General features: G+C 40.2%; 2 protein-coding genes across 2 annotated transcripts in view; one reads left to right on the plus strand and one right to left on the minus strand.

Annotated features, from left to right (window-relative positions):
* The window catches only part of Reps1 (RALBP1 associated Eps domain containing 1), a 51,668-nt gene extending 50,043 nt beyond the window's left edge, over positions 1 to 1,625 (plus strand). Inside the window, exon 15 of the mRNA XM_055602032.1 lies at positions 1,352 to 1,625. Within this exon, the coding sequence (XP_055458007.1) occupies positions 1,352 to 1,420 (69 nt within the window). The 3' untranslated portion in view covers positions 1,421 to 1,625. The remainder of the gene's footprint in view (positions 1 to 1,351) is intronic.
* A 3,378-nt stretch (positions 1,626 to 5,003) lies between these two features.
* The window catches only part of Ect2l (epithelial cell transforming 2 like), a 76,485-nt gene continuing 62,034 nt past the window's right edge, over positions 5,004 to 19,454 (minus strand). Inside the window, exons 15-22 of the mRNA XM_055602111.1 lie at positions 18,791 to 19,005; positions 17,691 to 17,838; positions 16,402 to 16,475; positions 16,150 to 16,306; positions 15,281 to 15,346; positions 13,448 to 13,536; positions 7,097 to 7,269; positions 5,004 to 5,430 (exon numbers count right to left, since the gene is read on the minus strand). Coding sequence (XP_055458086.1) covers positions 5,306 to 5,430; positions 7,097 to 7,269; positions 13,448 to 13,536; positions 15,281 to 15,346; positions 16,150 to 16,306; positions 16,402 to 16,475; positions 17,691 to 17,838; positions 18,791 to 19,005 — 1,047 coding nt within the window. The 3' untranslated portion in view covers positions 5,004 to 5,305. The remainder of the gene's footprint in view (positions 5,431 to 7,096; positions 7,270 to 13,447; positions 13,537 to 15,280; positions 15,347 to 16,149; positions 16,307 to 16,401; positions 16,476 to 17,690; positions 17,839 to 18,790; positions 19,006 to 19,454) is intronic.

Here is a 19,454-nt window from a genome sequence, read left to right on the forward strand (position 1 = left end):
GACATCACTATTCCTATAACTTTGCTAACTTCATGAAGAAATTTGGAGAAGAAAAGTGGACTTGATGCAATTGTGCTGTTATCTGTTTATCTTTTGATTAAAGACAACTCAGATTCAGTAATAGGAACTTAAACCAGTCTAATTAAGACGAAGAGTGAGAACACTGAAATCATCTTGTGTGTGAAAAAAAGAAGGCAAACCTTAAGTCAGAGTAAAGTTTCATGGGCCAAAGAGGTAGGTTAGCCAGGGAAAGTGCTTGCCCTGAAATCTTGGTCACCTGAGTTCAAGGCGAGAACTGACTCCCGACGGTTCTCTAGCCTCTCCATACAGGCTGTGGCATGTGTGCGTACACACATACAGTCTCTCTCTTTCTCTCTTCCCCCACTCTCTTTCTGTTTATTACTGTTAATATTAATAACAATGATAATTTGAAAGACTTGAATGCAAAATAAATCTTTTTTTTTTAATTTTATTTTTATTAATTATACTTTCTTCACTTTGTATCCCCCTATAAGCCCCTACCTCCTCCCCTCCCGATCCCACTCTTCCACCTCCTTCTTCAAGCATGCCCCTCCCCAAGTCCACTGATAGGGGAGGTCCTCCTCTCCTTCCTTCTGGTGCATGGAATCTTATGTAAGAAGTGGGAAATAGTAAAATCTGGAGAGGACAGGAACTCCACAAGGAGAGCAACAGAACCAGAAATTTGAACACGGGGGTCTTCCAAGAGACTCATACTCCAACCAAGGACCATGCGTGAAGATAACCTAGAACCCCTGTACAGATGTAGCCCATGGCAGTTTAGTGTCCAAGTGGGTTCCATAGTAATGAGAAGAGGGACTGCCTCTGACATAATCTGATTGGCCTGTTCTTTGATCACCTCCCCCTGAGGGGGGAACAGCCTTACCAGGCCACAGAAGATGACAATGCAGCCACTCCTGATGAGATCTGATAGACTAAAATCTTTTCTTTGTAGAACTGAATTTCATAATGAGATCTTGGATCAGGTACCACCACCAGAAGAAAGAATTCATGCTAACAAATTCATACACATTTAAGACTTTATTAAAAATATTTGTAATAATACCCGCTACAATTACTGGCTTTTCTAACAATTAACCTAAAAATACTTTTTTACCTGGCTCTGTCATGAGAAATGACTTAGATTTAGTAAGATCATGTTTTTCTATTACGATTATATAAATTGCCTTTCTAAAGTGAAATATATTTACAAATAAATTATGTATAAATCACTGTCTCTTTTTCTTGACAAATACAGTTGTAATCATAAAACAGAACTAGTGTCAGTTTTCTATCTACTTTAAATGTAACTTGGACTTTGCATCTTTTTCAGGATGTTCTTGAGGAGAGAATTTCCCTGGAAGTTCAACTGGAACAACTCCGACCGTTCTCTCACCTCTAAGCCAATTGCCGTTAACTGTGAACATGCCCATTTTTAAGCAGTTTTGGGTTCAGAGCCTATTTGGAAACCCAAACATTCAGCTCACTGCTTAATTGAACATTAAATTTTATGATTCTGTTTTGCCCTCTATGTTCACCATTGTATTTAAGTATCTTTTATTTTTTAATTTCAATAAAAGGGTCAGGAGGACTTTTTCTGGAGGAAACATTGTGTTTGTTGGTGTCCCTCACTGTCACCTCCTCGAATTTATGTAGCCAAACCATCCCGAGACTGGATTTACAGAAGGGGGTTCACATTAAGCACAAACTCAAGAGATCTTTGTCAGCGTCTCTCTCTACAGAGTCTGTATTCTATAAAGGGTTTAAGATGAGCTCCTACTTGGTGTTTTATTTGAGAGCCCGATGTGTTTTCTCAAAAGCTACTTCCCTTCCTCAGGGCCTTAGTAAACATTCTTCAGAAATCTGGAAATACTGAAAACTTGTTTCATGTGACAACTCAGGGTCAGGGCCTATGTGTTTCTTGACCAATTTCACAGTGACTTGGGATTTTTCTGTCTGCTTATTTAAGAGTTTAATTCAGCAGGAATGGTTATGAACTATGAAGACAGCTTTTTCTTCATTGTCCTCTCGAGGTGAAGGGAAAGGATAAAACCAATACATAAAGAGTGGAAAGAGCCATTTGAAAGCCCTGCTTTTGCACGACTAAAGCGCTAACTGTCAAGCAGTTTTACAGTGGATGGGGCCCACTTCAGTTTGGTGAGTGCTTGTCTTGTTAGTAACAGGACCTGAGTGTAATCCACAGAATTCTGGTTAGTTGGTTGGTTGGTTGGCTGGCTGGTTGGTGTGGTCTTGTTTTTCAAGACAGAGTTTCTGTGTAGTCCTGGCTCTTCTGGATTTGCTTTGTAGACTAGGCTGGCCTTGAGCTTACAGAGATTTGACTGCTTCTGCCTCCCTGAGTGCTAGGATTAAAGGTGTGCACCACTATGACCAGCTTTTGTTGTGGTGTGTTTCTAAAACCAGGCATGGTGGTGTGCTTGTAATCCCACCAATGGGAGGCTAGACAGACAGGTCTCTCAGGTTCTCTGGTCAGTAAAAGACCCAGTCTTTTTTATTTTTATTTTTTTAAGGTAAAAGATGCCTGAGGAATGACACTCAAAGCTATCCTTTGTCTTCTACATACACTTGTTCAAGCACACACTGAAGTTTCACAAATAGCATTTTCAAGTAATGTTTTTCAGCTTCTAAGATATCAGTTCACATGAGACCTGGTTACTTAAGATTTCTAGGTTGCCATCAACTCTTTTCCATATATGTAGGTTTTGCTGTTAAACTCTCTGGAGTGTACCCGCCCCTGTCAGAATAATGTACTATCTTAAGGTTTGTTTTATAGCATATGATAGATACATTTAGGTAATATTTATCAGTTTGCAGTCACTGCTAACTACTAATAGATGTTCCTTTAATGGTTACTGTATAAGTCTTAAGCTTTATACAGAGCCATCATAATAGAAACAGAAGTGGAATTTTTGCTTTAATAATAAAATGAAATATTTAATTTGTATTTTAGCCAGGATTTATACTTTTAAGAATAAGAAATATTTTCAGTACTGAAATGTAAAAAAGTTCACAGTCCTACACTGTATCAGTGGACTTAATAACCACAACACATTATGAAAGAAAAAGGAGAGCAACAGCCTAATCCCAGTTACTGCGTCTAGCTTTCTCCAGTCACTTAACTATGCAAAAGGATACAGTTACTTAAGTAAATTTCATCACGAGCACTTTTTAGCTGGATTCCCATTATTTTTTTAAACTTTTTTTATTTACTTGCTTATTTACTGTTGAAACAAGGTATTTGTATCTCTGGCTGCCCTAGAATTTACAGAGATCTTCCTGCCTCTGCCTCCAGAGTGCTGGGATTAAAGACATGTAATACATGCCCAGCTACTTCTTGTAGTTTTTTTGATTATGATATAATTATACCATTTCTCCCTAGCTTTTCCTTCTTCCAAACCCTCACATATACCCCCTTCTTCCACTCATTCAAATTTACGGTCTCTTTTTCATTAGTGTTGTTATGTACAGTAATCCCTAAATGCATAACTAGAGCCTGCTCAGTCTGTAAATGTTACTAGTATGCAGGTTTTTAGGGCTGACCATTTGGTATCGGATGACCAATTGGTGTGCTCCTCCCTGAGGAACTCTATTTTTTCACTCTCAGCACTCTTCCTTGGTTGTCCATAGTTCTTGGGATAGGCTTTAGGCACATTGGCATTTTTATTGTAGCTGTCCTTGTTCAGCTCATGTTTAGGCTGTCATGTTGGTGAGACTTTTTGGGTGTAGCTTCTGACATTACTAGGAGACAACAGTCTCACAAAAACCTCCTAATCCTCTTGACTCTTAAAACCTCCAGCCCCCTAATGCTCCCAGGGCCTTAGGTTCTGGGTGAATCCATTGAGACCGGGTACCACAGATCTGCTTTTTGAGTGGTTTTGTTTTCCTGCAATTCGTCTGTTGCAAAGAAGGGGTTCCTTGTTGAGGGATAAGGACAACACTTATGTGTGTATAGGGACAAATATTTAGAATATAGTTAGGGATTATTCTGGTTTAGTAAAGTTATGGTTGTAGATTCTCCTCCAGGATCCAAGACTTCACTAGCTCTGGAGTAGTTGGCTAGGCTTCCAGTACCAGGCCTGATTTTTTTTTAAAGATGGTCTTCAGTCCAATCAGAGGGCTGTTGTTTACTGCCAAGGTTTGTGTGCCACTGCTGCACTCTTAGGGGTATGCCATGCTGGTTATGGTATTTCAAAGAACATCATAGCTAGGTAGAACTGTTGGTTGCTTCCCTCCTTTGGAAGATTGCTTTCTGTTACCACGAAAGCTAGTCCTTAGGGAGCAGGCATTCAGTTAGTTCCATTCCATTTCAGGAGTTTTCAGGCCCTGAGTCTGAAATTCAGTGATTTCCATGAATTTTTACAGATTGTTTATTTTAATTTTTTATGTGTAGGTGTTTTGCCTGCATGTATTTCTTTGTACTATACATCCATACCTGTTAACCATGGAGGCAAAAAGAATACCAATTCTAGAACTGGAGTTACAGATTGTAATCTGCCATGTGGGTTCTAACAATTGAATCTGGGTTAGGAACAGCCAGTGATCTTAACCAGTAAGCTGTATCTCCAGTCCCATTCATTAATTTTTATTATTTAAAAGTTGGAGTCTCCCACCACTATCTTTCTAATTTAGTATTGTTTTAAAAAAAAAAGAGAAGAAGGTTATTTGGAAGATCTAAGAATATTGTCTTTAAGCAAAAAATTACTTAAGAATTAAAAACAAAACGCACCAAACTTTTTAGTACTTTGAAATAGCAGATTCTAATGTTTTTTAAAGGAGTATATTCAAATTAAGAATGTATTTGACAAGTGCTTGAGAAAACTACCGTTTTTACTTCTTAGGCATACCCTTAAAATCAGTAATTGTTTCATGAAAAGGTTGAAGCTGACTGGTGAATCACAAATTGAAGTAATTTTTTAGAGTGCTCATGAAAGAAACATTGTTCATTCTGGTTTTTTTTATTACACGTTTGTTAAAAACCTATACAATATGTTTTTTTCTTGTTACTCATCGTATCAAATTGTCTTAAGTAATGCTTATGAGCAGTAGTTACCACAAGATACAGTTCAAAATTTTAAACTCATTGTTTTTATACATTACACCATGCTTTATCATGGATTTTAAAATTTGGAAGGAACTTCACAGGCCGTCCTAGCTCTCTCATCTCCTTATTAGCCATGACAAATATCTGTGTGCTTCTCACTAGATGTTCTGAAGCACAAAATATACATTATCTGACTTTCCAAGGATACTGTGTTCTTTGAATCCAGTCTTACTTCATACTGCTTCTGATTGTATGTTGGAGTACTGACAACCAAAGGAATTTATCATCCTCCACCTCAGTAGCACAGATCCATTCATGTTTTGAACCTTGAAGAATAAATGCATTCTTGACATCTGTGAAAACATTTAAGATACATAATTTTTTTTCATCTGTTTAAAGTATACCATGGCCTAGCAGTGTTTCACTGGAACTACACTAATCTTTAATCTTCACAGGCAACAATGAAAAAAAAAAGTTTTAAATTCAAGACTTGACTAGCTAATCTTAGAATTTTTTTTAAAACCTACAATCAAGGATTCAAAATGAGTACAAATATACCTTTATCAAAGTGGCTGGATACAAAATTAACTAAAAAAGAAAATCAGTAGCCCTCCTGTATACAAAAGACAAATGGGCTGAGAAAGAAATTAGGGAAACAATACCCTTCACAATTGCCACAAAGGACATAAAATACCCTGGTGTGACTAACCAAGCAAGTCAAAGACTTGTGTGAAAAAAAAAATTCCAGTCTCGAAAGAAATAGAAGAAGATATCAGAAGATGGAAAGATCTCCCATGCTCATGGCTTGACAGGATTAACATAGTAAAAATAACCATCTTACCAAAAGCAGTCAGTCTACAGATTCAATGTAATTTCATCAAATTACCAACACAACTCTTTACAGACCTTCAAAGAAAAATTTTCTACTTCATATGGAATAACATGAAACCCAAAATTGCTAAGAACAATCCTCTACAATAAAAATCTGAAGGTATCTCTATCCCTGATCTCAAGTTGTACTATAGAGCAACAGTAGTAAAATAGGGCATGGTACTGGCATAGAAACCAACTGGTGGATCAATGGAATCGAATAGAAGACCCTGAAATAAACCCACACACTTAAGGACACCTGACTTTTTACAAAGATGCCAAAACCATACAATGGAAAAAAGACAGCATCTTCTACAAATGGTGATGGTCTAACTACATGTAGAAAAATGCAAATAGATCCATACTTATCACCCTTCACAAAACTAAAGTCCAAGTGGATCAAAGACCTCAACATAAAACCAGACATGCTAAACCTGTTAGAAGAAAAAGTGGGGAAGGGCCTTGAATTCATTGGCCCAGGAGACAACTTCCTGAACAGAACACCCACAGCATAGGCTCTAAGATCAACAATCAATAAATAGGATCTCATGAAACCGAAGAGCTTCTGAAAGCAAAGGACACTGTCATTAGAACAAAACAACAACCTACAGATTTGAAAAACATCTTCACCCTTTATCTGACAGAGGGCTAATACCCAGAATGTCTGGAAGTCTGGAATGAGTACTTAGTCCTACTAGAATAGAATAGTGATAGATAAAAGGGCTGGGACTGTAGCTCAGTAGAGTACTTGCTTAGCATGTATGAGGCTCTAGATTCAATCTCCAGTACTGCTAGTGATAATGATAGATGCATAGGTGATAGATAGATAGATAGATAGATAGATAGATAGATAGATAGATAGATACCTGAAATTGTGACCCAAGCCTGTAGCATCTTCAGACAGTATAAGAGTCTTACAGAACCCTTCAGATGATGTGACCCTTGTTTACTGCTGACTAAGCTGTTTTTCTATTGTCTGAGGTAAAGGTCTGGTAATGCCAGCTTTTGTTTCTTTAAAGGCAAGTTAATGAAATCCTAGTATTGGTAATTATTTACAGACTGGCAAATTGTTCCAGCCTTTCCCCTACTTGGATATTTTTATAGTTAATAAATTTTGTATGCACTTTTCTCATGAAAGAAAATACATACATTTGGAGTCTGGAATGTCTTCTATGAGCATCCTGGGAAGGGGCACTGATGTAATGAACTGGTAGGTTGTTTTAGAAGTCCTTTCAAATGGAGTATGAGATGTGCTCCGACTGGTAATAAGCAGTGCATCATTGAAGAGAAAGAGACTGAGGTCTCGGGTCTGTTCATACTGCCTGGTGTAAAGTGGAGAGGGGAGTTATTTTCATGAGTATGCACCATATTGAACAGTCAACCATCTTTAAATTGATATGCCTATGATTAAGACCTTATTTCCACTATAGACCTTTTGTTTAATTCATAAAGTCCTTGGTGATCTTGCATCTCTCAGACCAATAATGTAGGCCAACAAGGTGCCTGATAGAGTTATTTGATTTCATACATTACACAAGTATTTTGATTATGTACAAAACATGAACATTGAGGGCTGGAAAGATGGCTCAGGTTAACAGCACTGGTAGTTGTTGCAGAGGACTAGGGTTTAATTCCCAGCACCCAAATGTGGTTAATAGCCATTGTAACTCCAATCCTAGGGGACCCAATGCCCTCTTTTGATCTCCATGTGCACCAAACACATACACACAGTGTGCGTAATACAGCACACCTAAAGGACTGAATCCAGCTTCTTTTTAAAATGAAGATTGAATGTTTCCTCCTTTATTACATGAATGTTATTATGACTGTATTTTTCTAACTTTTGGCGGGCTCAGTGTTTTGGGCTAGATATATTTGACCTGAGAATGGTACGGTTTTGCTTTGTTTCACCTAAGAGTGATGTATTAGGAAGGCAAATTTAGGAGAACTGGTGTGGCTGGGGGCATCCTTCAGTAGAAACCTGGGGAAAGAAGTATTACTAGTTAGAAACGAATTTTAATTCCATCTGGAGAGAAACAGAAAGGGAGGTAGCTCAATAGCTTTATCCATGTGGAAAGGAAATAGTTCTTTGTTTTCATTGAAGTTACTAAAAATGGTCAGCTGTAAGGAAAGAGCAAAATTTGCTGTGCTTAGGAGCTCACCAGTTGTACTCTGAGTTTTGCTTTGGGTATGCGGGTAACTAGAAACATAGTGGTCAGAAGCCCCTAGAGTCAGCTCTTGTATGCAAACTTTTCCTTGTCTCTTGGTTATGATTCATGCTGATGTTAGTGGGTTGCTTCATATTTACTTATATTTTCTTTAGAAAGAAGGAAAGAAAAGAAAAGGAAAGAAAGGAAAGGAAAGAAAGCTCTTTAGACTAAGTTGATTAATTACTCTGAAAATGATAGGGCAGAACTAGGACAGAAGGGGAAAGGAAGCCAAAAGGGTAAATGATGAACCTCATGTGGGAAAAGGCTGTTTTAACTAAGAATTATATCATGTTGTTTCCCAGTAGACAGGGAAAGTTTTGTCATAAACTGATAAAGGACAATTATTTTTTTCTCTATTTAAGTTTAGAAAAATGTTTAAAAGTTTTACATTTTAAGATGTAAAAAATTGTTTTATAACAGGAAGTAAGCTTACAGGGTGCTATGAAGCAATGACATTGATACTGGTGCTTACTTCAGTAGTAAATATTCACCTTTCCCCACTACAGTGACAATGGTGAGAGTAGAAAGGTCTGTGCTCCCACTCAGAACCAGCTCTAAGGAGAGGGTTTTTCCCCCAGTATAATGTGGTAGGTTTTCTTTCTGTCTGTAAATAGTGACTCACCAAAATGGGACAGAGCTGCTCCATGGTAAGTTCTTGGCTCTGGTCAGAAGGGCTTTGTCACTGTTGCTCGCTGCATCAGCTAGCCTGACAGGGAAGCATTAGCTTTCTACTTGTATGAACACATAAAACTCCCAAGTCCTACATCCACGCTTTGGGGTGAAGAGGCAGCTTTAGGCCACCAGCTTTCAGTGTGAAGAGACCAAGTCCAATCCGCTGACCGGAGTCTATGCAGACACTCAGGAGCAGATCTCAATGGCTCTGGAGTCCTTAGAATAAGAGCTACTTCCTCACCAGATTCCAGTTACCCTGAGAAGGCTTAGCAGATCCTCTCCCCCAAGCATAGTTATCCTGCTAAATGACAAGGCCAACTTCCATTTGTCAGTACTTTTGTTGTTGTTATTTTGAACCATTAGCAAGGCCACAAAGAAAGAAAAATGAAGCTTAAAAATTAACAAACTTAGCCAGGTGTGTGAGTCACATCCGTAATCTCAGCACTTAGGAGGTAGAGGCAGGAAGATCAGGAGTTTAAGGCAGCCTCAGCTACAGTAGTAAGCTTGAGGCCAGTGTGGCCTGAGACCTCTGGTGGGGAAAAAAAGATTAACATGAAAATTGGTACTTCTGAGAAAACTGGAATAGAAAAGTTCTGAGGTATACAATAAAATTTTAATGAAGCTCATGGTGTTGGTTCAAGCCTTTAATCCCAACTCTTGGGAGGCAGAAGCAGGAAGATTTGCATTCCAGGCATAGTCTACCTAGGGAGTTCCCGGTGAGCCATGGTTATACAGTGAAACCTAATCTCAAAAATAGGCCCAACATAACCAAAATTGTATTCTGTGTCCACACTAGAGCAAAGCCTGCCAAATTTCCTGGTTCTTAAAATGACCATGGCTTCACCTCTGACTCAGTGAATACCTTTTCATTGAGAACACAAACCTTTCCTCACCCTTGGGACAGCACTTACTAATTTGCTTAGTTACTGCTGTGTTGCTGCTTTTGTTGTTCGCTAAGCTCATCCTCCTACCTGCCTGTCTAAATGGTGGAATTAGCATTCTCCACCAACCCACACCTTGTCATAGATTACAGACCAGAACTACTAGTTCTTTGACTGGCCACGTTTCTTTTATGACTTGTTTTTCTGTCAAAGATAAGGTCTGGCCTTCCTGCCTCAGCCTCCTGGACAGAGATGGCATGTGTACCGCAGCCTGGCTTCAGACAACTCTCCACCTTTCCCCCTCTCCTCACCAAGTGGTTGTAGTAGCTTTAATCAAATGAATTTATCAAGCATATGGTAAACTGTAAGGCCTTATAGCACCGTATAAATAAACCATAGATATAAACACAAGCAGGGAAGATGTGCTGTAAGTGAAAACTCTTGATAGAAATGAGAATAACATTTCTTGGGTTTAATTTACTTTAAAATGGCATGTTTTCAGGCTAAACATGGTGTGATATCTTTGAAATATACCTTTTATACCCCCACTGGGATCAGAGGCAGGTGGATCTCTGAGTTTGCCTAGTGTACATAGTGAGTTCCAGGACAGCCCTGTCTCAGGAAAAAAAAATAATAATAATTTAGTTTTATCCTCAAACCCTCACGTATTCTAATCTCTTAAAAATACTAAAGCAAGTCTGAGTTCTAATAACCGAGAATTCCAGCTTCCAATTGACATGTGAAGAGCTTAGAAGTTCCACTCCCATCATGGCAAAAAAGCACCGAAAAAGCACAGTATTGGTGGACTGAGGTCATAGATTTCATGGCTGCTCCAAAGCTAAACAGACAGTCCCAGTTATCAGAAACAAACTACCATGATAGCAAGCATAAAGTAGAGATTCTAAAAGCATAGTTGAATAGTTCCTGAAGATTGAGCTTGGTTGGCCTGAATGCTTAAAACCTCAGGATTCTATGCTGGTAGGTATTTTACTTCCAGGAACCCAACAGGCTCTCACACAGCTGAGAAGAATCTCATTCTGGGCTGGGGTACAGGAGTAGTTAGCATGGCCATTCTGAAATATGAACCCAAAGTTTTTCTTAACAATGTCTTTAACAGAAGCCTGCTGTCAGGGGTTCTTTTAGCAGTCTGGGAAAGGGGGATTCTTATTCACTCCAACCCCCACAGCCTTCCTATCACAGAGTGAAGTTTACCTGTAATCCCAGTCCTTGGGAGGCTGAGGCAGAAGGACAGCCACAAATTCAAGGTGGGTGTCAGATCCACCCACCCAGGGTGAGGAAAGGTTTGTGTTCTCAATGAAAAGGTATTCACTGGCCAGCGTAGGCCACACAGTGATGAGAGAACTACAGAATGTGTCCCTCCTCTCACATCTTTCTACCACATCCATAGGACAACTATATCATTACAGTAGAGAAAATAGAGGGTTCAGACTGCTGAAGAGCCTGGGGTTGGAAAGATGCTTCAATAGTTAGAGCACTTCTATTCCAGCACCCACATTCCAGTTCCTAGGGGATCTGACACCCTCTTCTAGCTTCCATGGACACCAAGCACATACATGGTACACGTGTATACATGCAGGGAAAATGCTCAGAATAAATCTTGTATTTTGGGGAAAGGGGTGGGGCTTCAAAACAGGTTGCTCTGTTTAGCCCTGACCATCCTGGAAGGCTCTGTAGACCTCGCCTATAACTTGGTGATCAACCTCTGCTCCCAAGTGCTGGAATTAAAGGACTGTGCCACCATGTCCTACCTTTTATTTATAGTTATTTATTTGTTTGTTTGTTTGTTTGTTTATTTGGAGTCTTTAAGGCTGGACATGGTGACAAAACAAGGACATCAGGGGAATGGCAGCCTTTCAGTAGAGCAAACAGCGCAGCCTAAGTAGAGGGGCATGAAACCACACCAAAAAGGCCTTATAACTGATTATTGGTTTGATTTGGTTTGGTTTTGCTTTACTTTGTGTTTTGGTTTCTTTTGTTTTTTATTTTTTTTCCCTAGCTTTCAATAAGTTTTGAGGCAGGCTGAGAGGCAGAAGGCAAAGTGAAGAGACAGGGCAAGCATCAGAACCAAACTTAGATAGCGATTTTGGAACATTCAAATTAGAAATTTAACTATGATTAATATGTAAGGAAATCTAATAAGAAAAAAAGGGCAAATAGAAGAAAAGTAGTTAATAGGAATAGAGTAATAGATACTCTTACAAAAGAAATCGTAAAAATAAAACTGTAATAAAGACCCCAGTAGTGGACTTATGGGGAGACCGTAGCAGAGTTAGGAGTTATGGTAAGCTTATAGAAAGTCTTAAACTGACATACTAGCTGGTTTCATGTGTCAGCTTGACACAAGCAAGAGTCATCAGACAGGAAGGAGCCTCAGTTGAGGAAATACCTCCATGAGATCCAGCTGTAAGGCATTTTCTTAATTCATGATCAATAGGGGAGGGCCCAGCCAGTTGTGGGTGGTGCCATCCCTGGACTGGAGGTCTTAGTTTCTATAAGAAAGCAGGCTGAGCAAACCATGGGAAGCAAGCCAGTGAGCAGTGCCCCTCATGGCCTCTGCATCAGCTCCTGCCTCCAGGATCCTGCCCTGTTTCAGTTCCTGTTCTGACTTTCTTCAGTGATGAACAGTGCTGTGGAAGTGTAAGCTAAATAAACCCTTCCTCCCCAACTTGCTTTTTGGTCATGGGGTTTCATTGCAATAGAAACCCTAACCAAGACAACTGAAAAACAGGAACAGACTGAGGTTGGAGAGAAAGGACAATATCTAAACAGTAAGGGCAATTGAAAAACAAAACAAAACATGTCATGGGAATACCAGATAAGGAAGAGAGAAAAGAACAGGAGAAATACTCAAGGAAAAATTGCTTAGAGGCTGGAGACATGGCTCAGTGGTTGTTTCCTGTTCTTGCAGAGGACCTGAACTCAATTCTCAGCACCCACATCATGGCTGCATTGGACTTCTGTTCAAAACTGACCAAGCAAAAAGAAGATGAAGTGAAAATACTGAAAGAAACAAAAACTCAGCAACCTAAAATTTACCCCTTGGACCTTCATAGAAAAACATTTCCATTATTGGATCTAAAAAATCAACAGGAAGATTAATTTATGGACTTTGGTATCTTTCCATCTGTTCTTACATATCTCCGAGAATTATACAAAGTAAATATAGTAAAATAATTTTCAGTGCTATCTTGAACAGCTACCTAATGATAATAAAATGATCCTATCACTTTTAACAGAATATTGGTATGAGCTCCCACAATATTTGGATATGATCTCATCAGGAAACTGACCAGCCTCGAGAAAGTCTACTACGAAGTTTACAGTTTTGCAGACACTGTTTTCTCTCATTCTACCAAGGAGCCACCTGGAATACAAGCAAGCTGATAAAGTGTTGTCCATTCCCTAGAGCCGTGGTTCTCAACCTTCCTGATGATGCAACCCTTTGCTATAGCTCCTCAAGTTGTAGTGATCTCCAACCATAAAAATAAGCCATTACTACTTCCTAACTAATTTTGCTACTGTTACAAATTGTAATGTAAATATGTTATGTGACCCAATGACTTAGAAGCATATGCACGTAATTTTGATTCAGCACAAGGGTTCTCTTGACTAAACACAAGGTCAAGCATTGTACTGGTTGCCAAAGGTGAGTGATGAGCCAGACAGTTACTGCATTCAAGGTGCTCACAGCCTTGGTGTAGTTAACAGCTGCTCACCTTAAGGAGAAATCCATTTTCTCATCACAGCAGCGAAGTTGAACTACATCTTGGATCCTGATCAGGTATCTGTTTATTTCTGATAGAGTCTATAAAATAAAAAATAACAGGCCGTATGATTATTTGAAATTTCACTAGTGCAGAACCATTCTACATCCCAGAACAGATAGGTGTTGGCCCGAACTTAGTGCAGTTGTAAGAAAGTCAACTTTTTCTTGGTTGGTAATACAAGCTTCCTTTAGCAAACAAAACTGACAATGAAGACAATTTTGAGGCTTCCATAAAGCTATTGAAATATTTTGTTTGCATAATCTATCCTAGTAACAAAAACAAAGTTAAGGAGGTGGTCAAAGGAGCTGTCAAGGGAAAAAAAAAAATGTGGGCTGGAGAGATGGCTCAGCAGTTAAGAATACTGGCTGCTCTTCCAGAGGACCGAGGTTCAATTCCCAGTACTCACTTGGAAGCTCATAACTGTCTGTAACTCCAGATCCAGGGCATCAAACACCCTCACACAGACATACATTCACATAAAATAAATCATTTAAATTTTTAAAAAGAAAAAGAAGCAAAAGAATTAGTAATATTAAGAAGCAGGCTCCTGCATTGCTCTGGCCATGGGGATGCTTTCTCAGTATGCAGAGATCAGAGATGAAGTTTTGTGAGTGAGTTTCTAAGAATCATACTTTGGCAGTCCACCCATCCACGCTTCTCTTTTTTTACAAAGACATGAAGATAGACATTATGACAAAACTATCCCATTTGACCAAATAAAGGCATCTCCAATTAACTAATGCTTTCATTCATCATCTATACCAAGCTCCTGCTGAATGTCAGACATCAGAAAACAAAAGCTCACACATGGTGGGGCTCCCAGTCTGTGACTAGATGGGTGAAGGCCATATGACAGGGCTGTCCATGGGGCTGGGGAACACCAAGGAAAACAACAGCTCTCAGCTAGTGATAAGGGAAACTTAACAGACAATATCATGTTTGGCCTCATTTTAAAGTGTGTGTGTGTGGGGGGGGGGTGTAAGTGGTGTATGTGCACACAAAAAGGCCAAAGAAGGACAACATTACCCTGTTGGATCACTCTCTGCTCTATTCCCTTCAGACAAGGTCCTCCAGGAAACCTGGAGCTAGGCTGGCAGCCAGCGAGCCCCAGCAACTCTGTCTCCCTCTTCACAGCACGGAAGGTGGAGGTTTCAGCCTGTGGCCACATCAGGCTTTTTATGTGAGTGCTGCAGACACTTTGGGAGCAAGAGCTCTCACCCCTGAGACACCTCCACAGCCGCCTGTCCTGACTTCTAAAAGGTTACTAGTACTTCTCCAGTGAAATAGGAAAGGATGGCTATTTCAGAGAAGAAAGCATATTTTCAGAGGACCAGTAGAAGCAGGCTACGTTATGGGAGAGTGGAGAGTAGATATATATGGTAGTAGTCTTGGGAAATAAGGGAGTCAGAAAGATAAACGCGATTAGATAAGTTTATAGAAATGATAGGTAACGGTTAACAAAGGGGTTTCCAAGTGCTGTGACATTTCAGTGTGCTGAATCTTGCACCAAGGACTTTATCCGTCAGAGATCAGGTAGAATATGCATCTGAATGCTCAACTCAGAGTACCAACAAAGAAGGAGCTACAGAAGACCCCAAACATGGGATAGGACATTGGCCCACAAACGCATTTTCTAGTGATGTGGATGACAGGGCTCTGTTGCGTGAAAGCCTGTAGGGCTTGGCAGTCCTTTAGCTGCCTCCAGATCTGGATGTCTCTTTTTGCCAGCGACAAAGTTATACTCGTGAACGTGGAATGTGGCAAGAATGTCAACATACGTACGGGGCACCCCCAGATGACTGTCTGCATAGCAGAAAGCTGCTCTCTCATTTTGAGGTTTTTCTTTATCTAGAAAACAAGATTATATTAGATCATAACATTTGTGTTCATATTTTGTGACACCTGGTACAGGGCTTGGTACCTGAATAAAAATATTAATTCTCTAGACCCAGTATTTTAACAAAGTCAAGTAACAAAGGTGTTCAGAAAAAAAAATATTTTCAGGGTGTAATGTGCTGTTCCTATTTAGCCCAGATGCCTTACAGTGTATAGGGTAATTATGAGTGCTGGACTTACTGAGTCAGGAAAGTGACTTGATATCTTTAAAAAAAAAAAAACAAAAAAAAAAAAAACAAACTTGACAGCAAACAAATTTTACATGTTTTTTTTCTTTTGATTATCTATAAAAATGCAAAATTTACACTTTCGCACTAGAAAATGTGGTGCTAGGGATGTGACACAGTTCACAGAGTGCTGGCCTAGTGAGCACAAAACCCTGAGTGCGAGCTCCGTGTTACCCAGGAATACCGGTGAGTCTCTGTGGTCTCAGCACCCAGGGAATTAGGGAGACAGGAGGATCAGAACTTTAACATGATCCTTGGCTACCTATCAAGGTCACACTAATCTGGGACACATAAGACCCTGTCTAAACCTGGGTGTGTGGCAGAGAGCACTGCGACTGTGCACTCACATTGTTTGGCTGAGAATAAATGTCCTTCATGTTCAAAATTGTGAAACAGGACTATGTATCTTTAATGGGATCAAAGATTGAAGTAAAGACTACCACTAAAATAGGGCATCTCAGGGTCTTCGAGTGAGACCACCACAAAAGTGCTGAAGTTGAAGGATGCATGCATGCGTGAGCTACCCACCTGATCTATGTAGCCTTGATAGTTTTTGATTTGATCAATTGCAGTGGTCAGGTCCCCACGATCTACGTGTCCTGCAGGAGTATGGAGTCTCAGAGCATAGAGAAGATGAATATATTCTTCAAATCTCCGGGACGGGTACAGAAGCAGCTCTGGCAGGCTGTATAGGGCATAGGGAAGGATGTCCTGGTTGCTATCTGTAAGTCATTAGGGCCTGTCCTTGAGTGCCTAGCTGTGCTCTCTCTGGAAACTCACCTCAGCATTTTGGTAACAATGGTTTTATCATGCCTCTTCAGGAAAGCTCTGAATGCTGGTGTCATTTCTCTGCACTAAAAGGTGAGAATTACATTGTCAAAACTTTGCTCTGTGAGACAGTCATAAAGCTTTGTGTTCTACCAGCAGCAAGTGTGATCTACAGAATAGTCAAAGCAAGAAGATAACACCTCCATCTAATCTAAAGATGGAGTACTCTATTGTGTCTTCTAATATATTAACTTCAGTATTTTAATTATACCACAGATCTAACCATATCCATTAACTTAATTAATAGAGGGGAATAGCAACAGATTTGTAATTAAGGTGAGACTGGATTAGAGCTAGAATAAATTGTGTATGTGACCTTGTCAAGTTACCTAACTTCCTCATCTGTAAAATGGATAGAAGACCCAGCCCATAGTGAGGGGACAGAATCCCATCCATAAAGTTCCTGCCGTGCAATAAATCCTATTTCATTTCTGCACGAGTTTGAATATCACTGGTATTCACCTTTAATTCTGTTGCCATTCATGTTTTCCCATTGTAATGTTATAAAAATATTCCCCTATACTTAATATCCATCTTAAATGTACTAATTCATCATCACTGGTGCACCTGTGAAATTATGTCTTTCAACTCAGTATGTACATGTCTAAAAGATGTCAATGTTGCTAATGTCTGAATCAAAGATCTGCTGATTTTATTGCCCCAACAATAGTTTAGAAACAAAGCCACTTATACCTGCGAACAAGTAAAAGACTTAAGCAGATTTGTTGGTGTTGATAATAATGATAATAGCTACCATAGCTATGTGTACTGGTAGCTGTATGCCCTGACTATGCTAATGAAGTTTGCCAATGCTATAAAGGTTTTGCCACCAGTTTGTTTCTGATAACACTCTTCGATCTAATTCTTGTCCTCAAGGTCAACAATCATAGTCAAGTTGTCCATAGAGCCAAACTTGCATATTTCCAGCATTGTAGTAGCAGAGAATTCTGAGTTCACAATCTTGCTTCGACATAGTTTTTCAGTGTCCTGTCACTGAGCCACTAAGTAGCTGGGGTGCATGAAAAATGGGCAGTATATATGAGGACAGCTACAACTCAACTATCAGTACTGGAGCACTGCTGTGTCCACCACTGTGTTAGCCCCTGTCAAGGCCCCTGTCCTCAAGAAGCTTGAAGTACAACAGGGAGACCTGAGAAGGAGCAGCCAAGAAGCAGCCCTTCCCATTGACCTCAGTCCTTTGGGTTGTACAGGATTAGGGTGGAGATAGCACAACCACTTACCTTCTCGATGGTTTTCAGAACAACTGGATAATTGTTGAAAAAATTGCTGTATGTGTTCAACTGGCTTCCAAACTTTATGAATATTTCTCCCACACAGTGGGCTGGGCTCCATTCCTGTAGTCTGTCTTTTAGGTTATCTAGAAACTCTCTACAACACAAGATTTTATCTTAAAATTGGCGCCTGTGAAAGTCTCCAAAGTAAAGCCATGAATTCATCAGTGTGGCTTCTCTGATTTGTCTTCTGTGATAGGACGTGGTTTTGATCAGCTGAGCACCTTACCTCGGAGCCGAGAGAATGTGACAGAACAAGGGAGCTGGGCAGTGAGGAAAGAGGTTGGTTGTCTAGGACCCAAATCTTGTCCTGTAATTCCTTGAGTCAGAACACAGCTTCCCACAATAGAGCCACTTCTGAAGGGCCCTCCCTCAGAGACCCAGGGCTATGCCATTCTCACAGTCCTCTGAGGAGAATGGCGGTGTCAAACCTTCAAGGCCAAGAACCATAACTTGTATACATCCTGCACACTCTACAGATTCAAGGTGACCCTTCTTAGCTTTTCTAGGTCATGAAAACTGAAAAAGGTTTCATCAGCCTTGTCACTGGGTAAGAGCTAGGCCCAAAGAGGTGAAGAACTATCTCTCCAGCTCTGTGGAAATTGACTAAGACCAGCATTTGGCTCACTTCACTCTTAACTACAGGTAGAAATGATTGTTTTTCTCAGTCTCTTGATACATACAGGAAACGTACTATGGAAAAGCAGAGTAACCTGCTACCACTGAATCTTTTTGTTCCTGACCTATTATTCAGTTAGACATTGTTGACTTTTCCCTGTGGGCTTTTGTGTGAGCAGTTTATTGAGCACAGAATGCTTAGGCATTGAATTATTTTTCTTGGACACGTTGCAACCTGGGGCTGGTGGCACTGGAAGCCATGCCTGCTGATTGTAGCCGTCAAGGGACGTGCAAAGGAGTCTCTCTGCTCCTCCAGGTAATAGATCCCCCAAGAAGATAGAGAACTACTAGGCCACAGTGGGGCTTTTGAAACAAAGTGTTCTCTTCCCACCAACTGGGAAGTATATTTAGAATCCATTTTTAGTGTTTACCTGTTGAGATTTAAGATGCGCAGAGTGTCAGAAAAAATGATGTGGATATTGGCAGCACTCAGAATGGCCCTGTTTGAAGACAGTGCTGCCCTCAGGGGCCTGAGGTACACATCCCTCACGATTTCCAGCATCTGCACATACCGTCTCTCACTCTGTACAAGCTCCCTTACAACTTGGGTTCGTTTCTCTACTGAGTCCATCTGGAGTTTTCTCTCCTGCAGAAAACATCAGGAATTCAGGAGAAACTGAATGACTAAGGTTCTCAGCAAAGGGGCAAGACACATAAGGAAGAGAAAGAGGTAAGAGCCATAAGAGAGGTCATCCTAAGGGAAGGTCACAGCAGTATGGATCTAGATAAAGCCACCCAGAAGCTTAGCAAGCTGAGACAGACAGCTGGTGCTGGCCCTCCCACTTTTGAGTGTCCTCTGTTCTAGTTCTCCCTCACCCACTGGGATAGCATAAGGAACTGTACATGAAGAACCCACTGTATTATGTGCACAAGTGTATTTCCTCCCTCCCCTCAAAAAACCAAAGATGTCTTGGTTGACATCAAATTGGGTGGAGGAATTCCCCTGTAAAATTCCCCTTCCTGTCTCAGAGTGGCAGGAGCATTCATTCAGCTCTCACCTCTCTAATCCAGAAGTGATTTTATGCTCACTATGTT

Source organism: Psammomys obesus, unplaced genomic scaffold (assembly GCF_907164565.1).
Source record: "Psammomys obesus unplaced genomic scaffold, mPsaObe1.curated_primary_1811, whole genome shotgun sequence".
Lineage (NCBI taxonomy): Eukaryota > Metazoa > Chordata > Mammalia > Rodentia > Muridae > Psammomys > Psammomys obesus.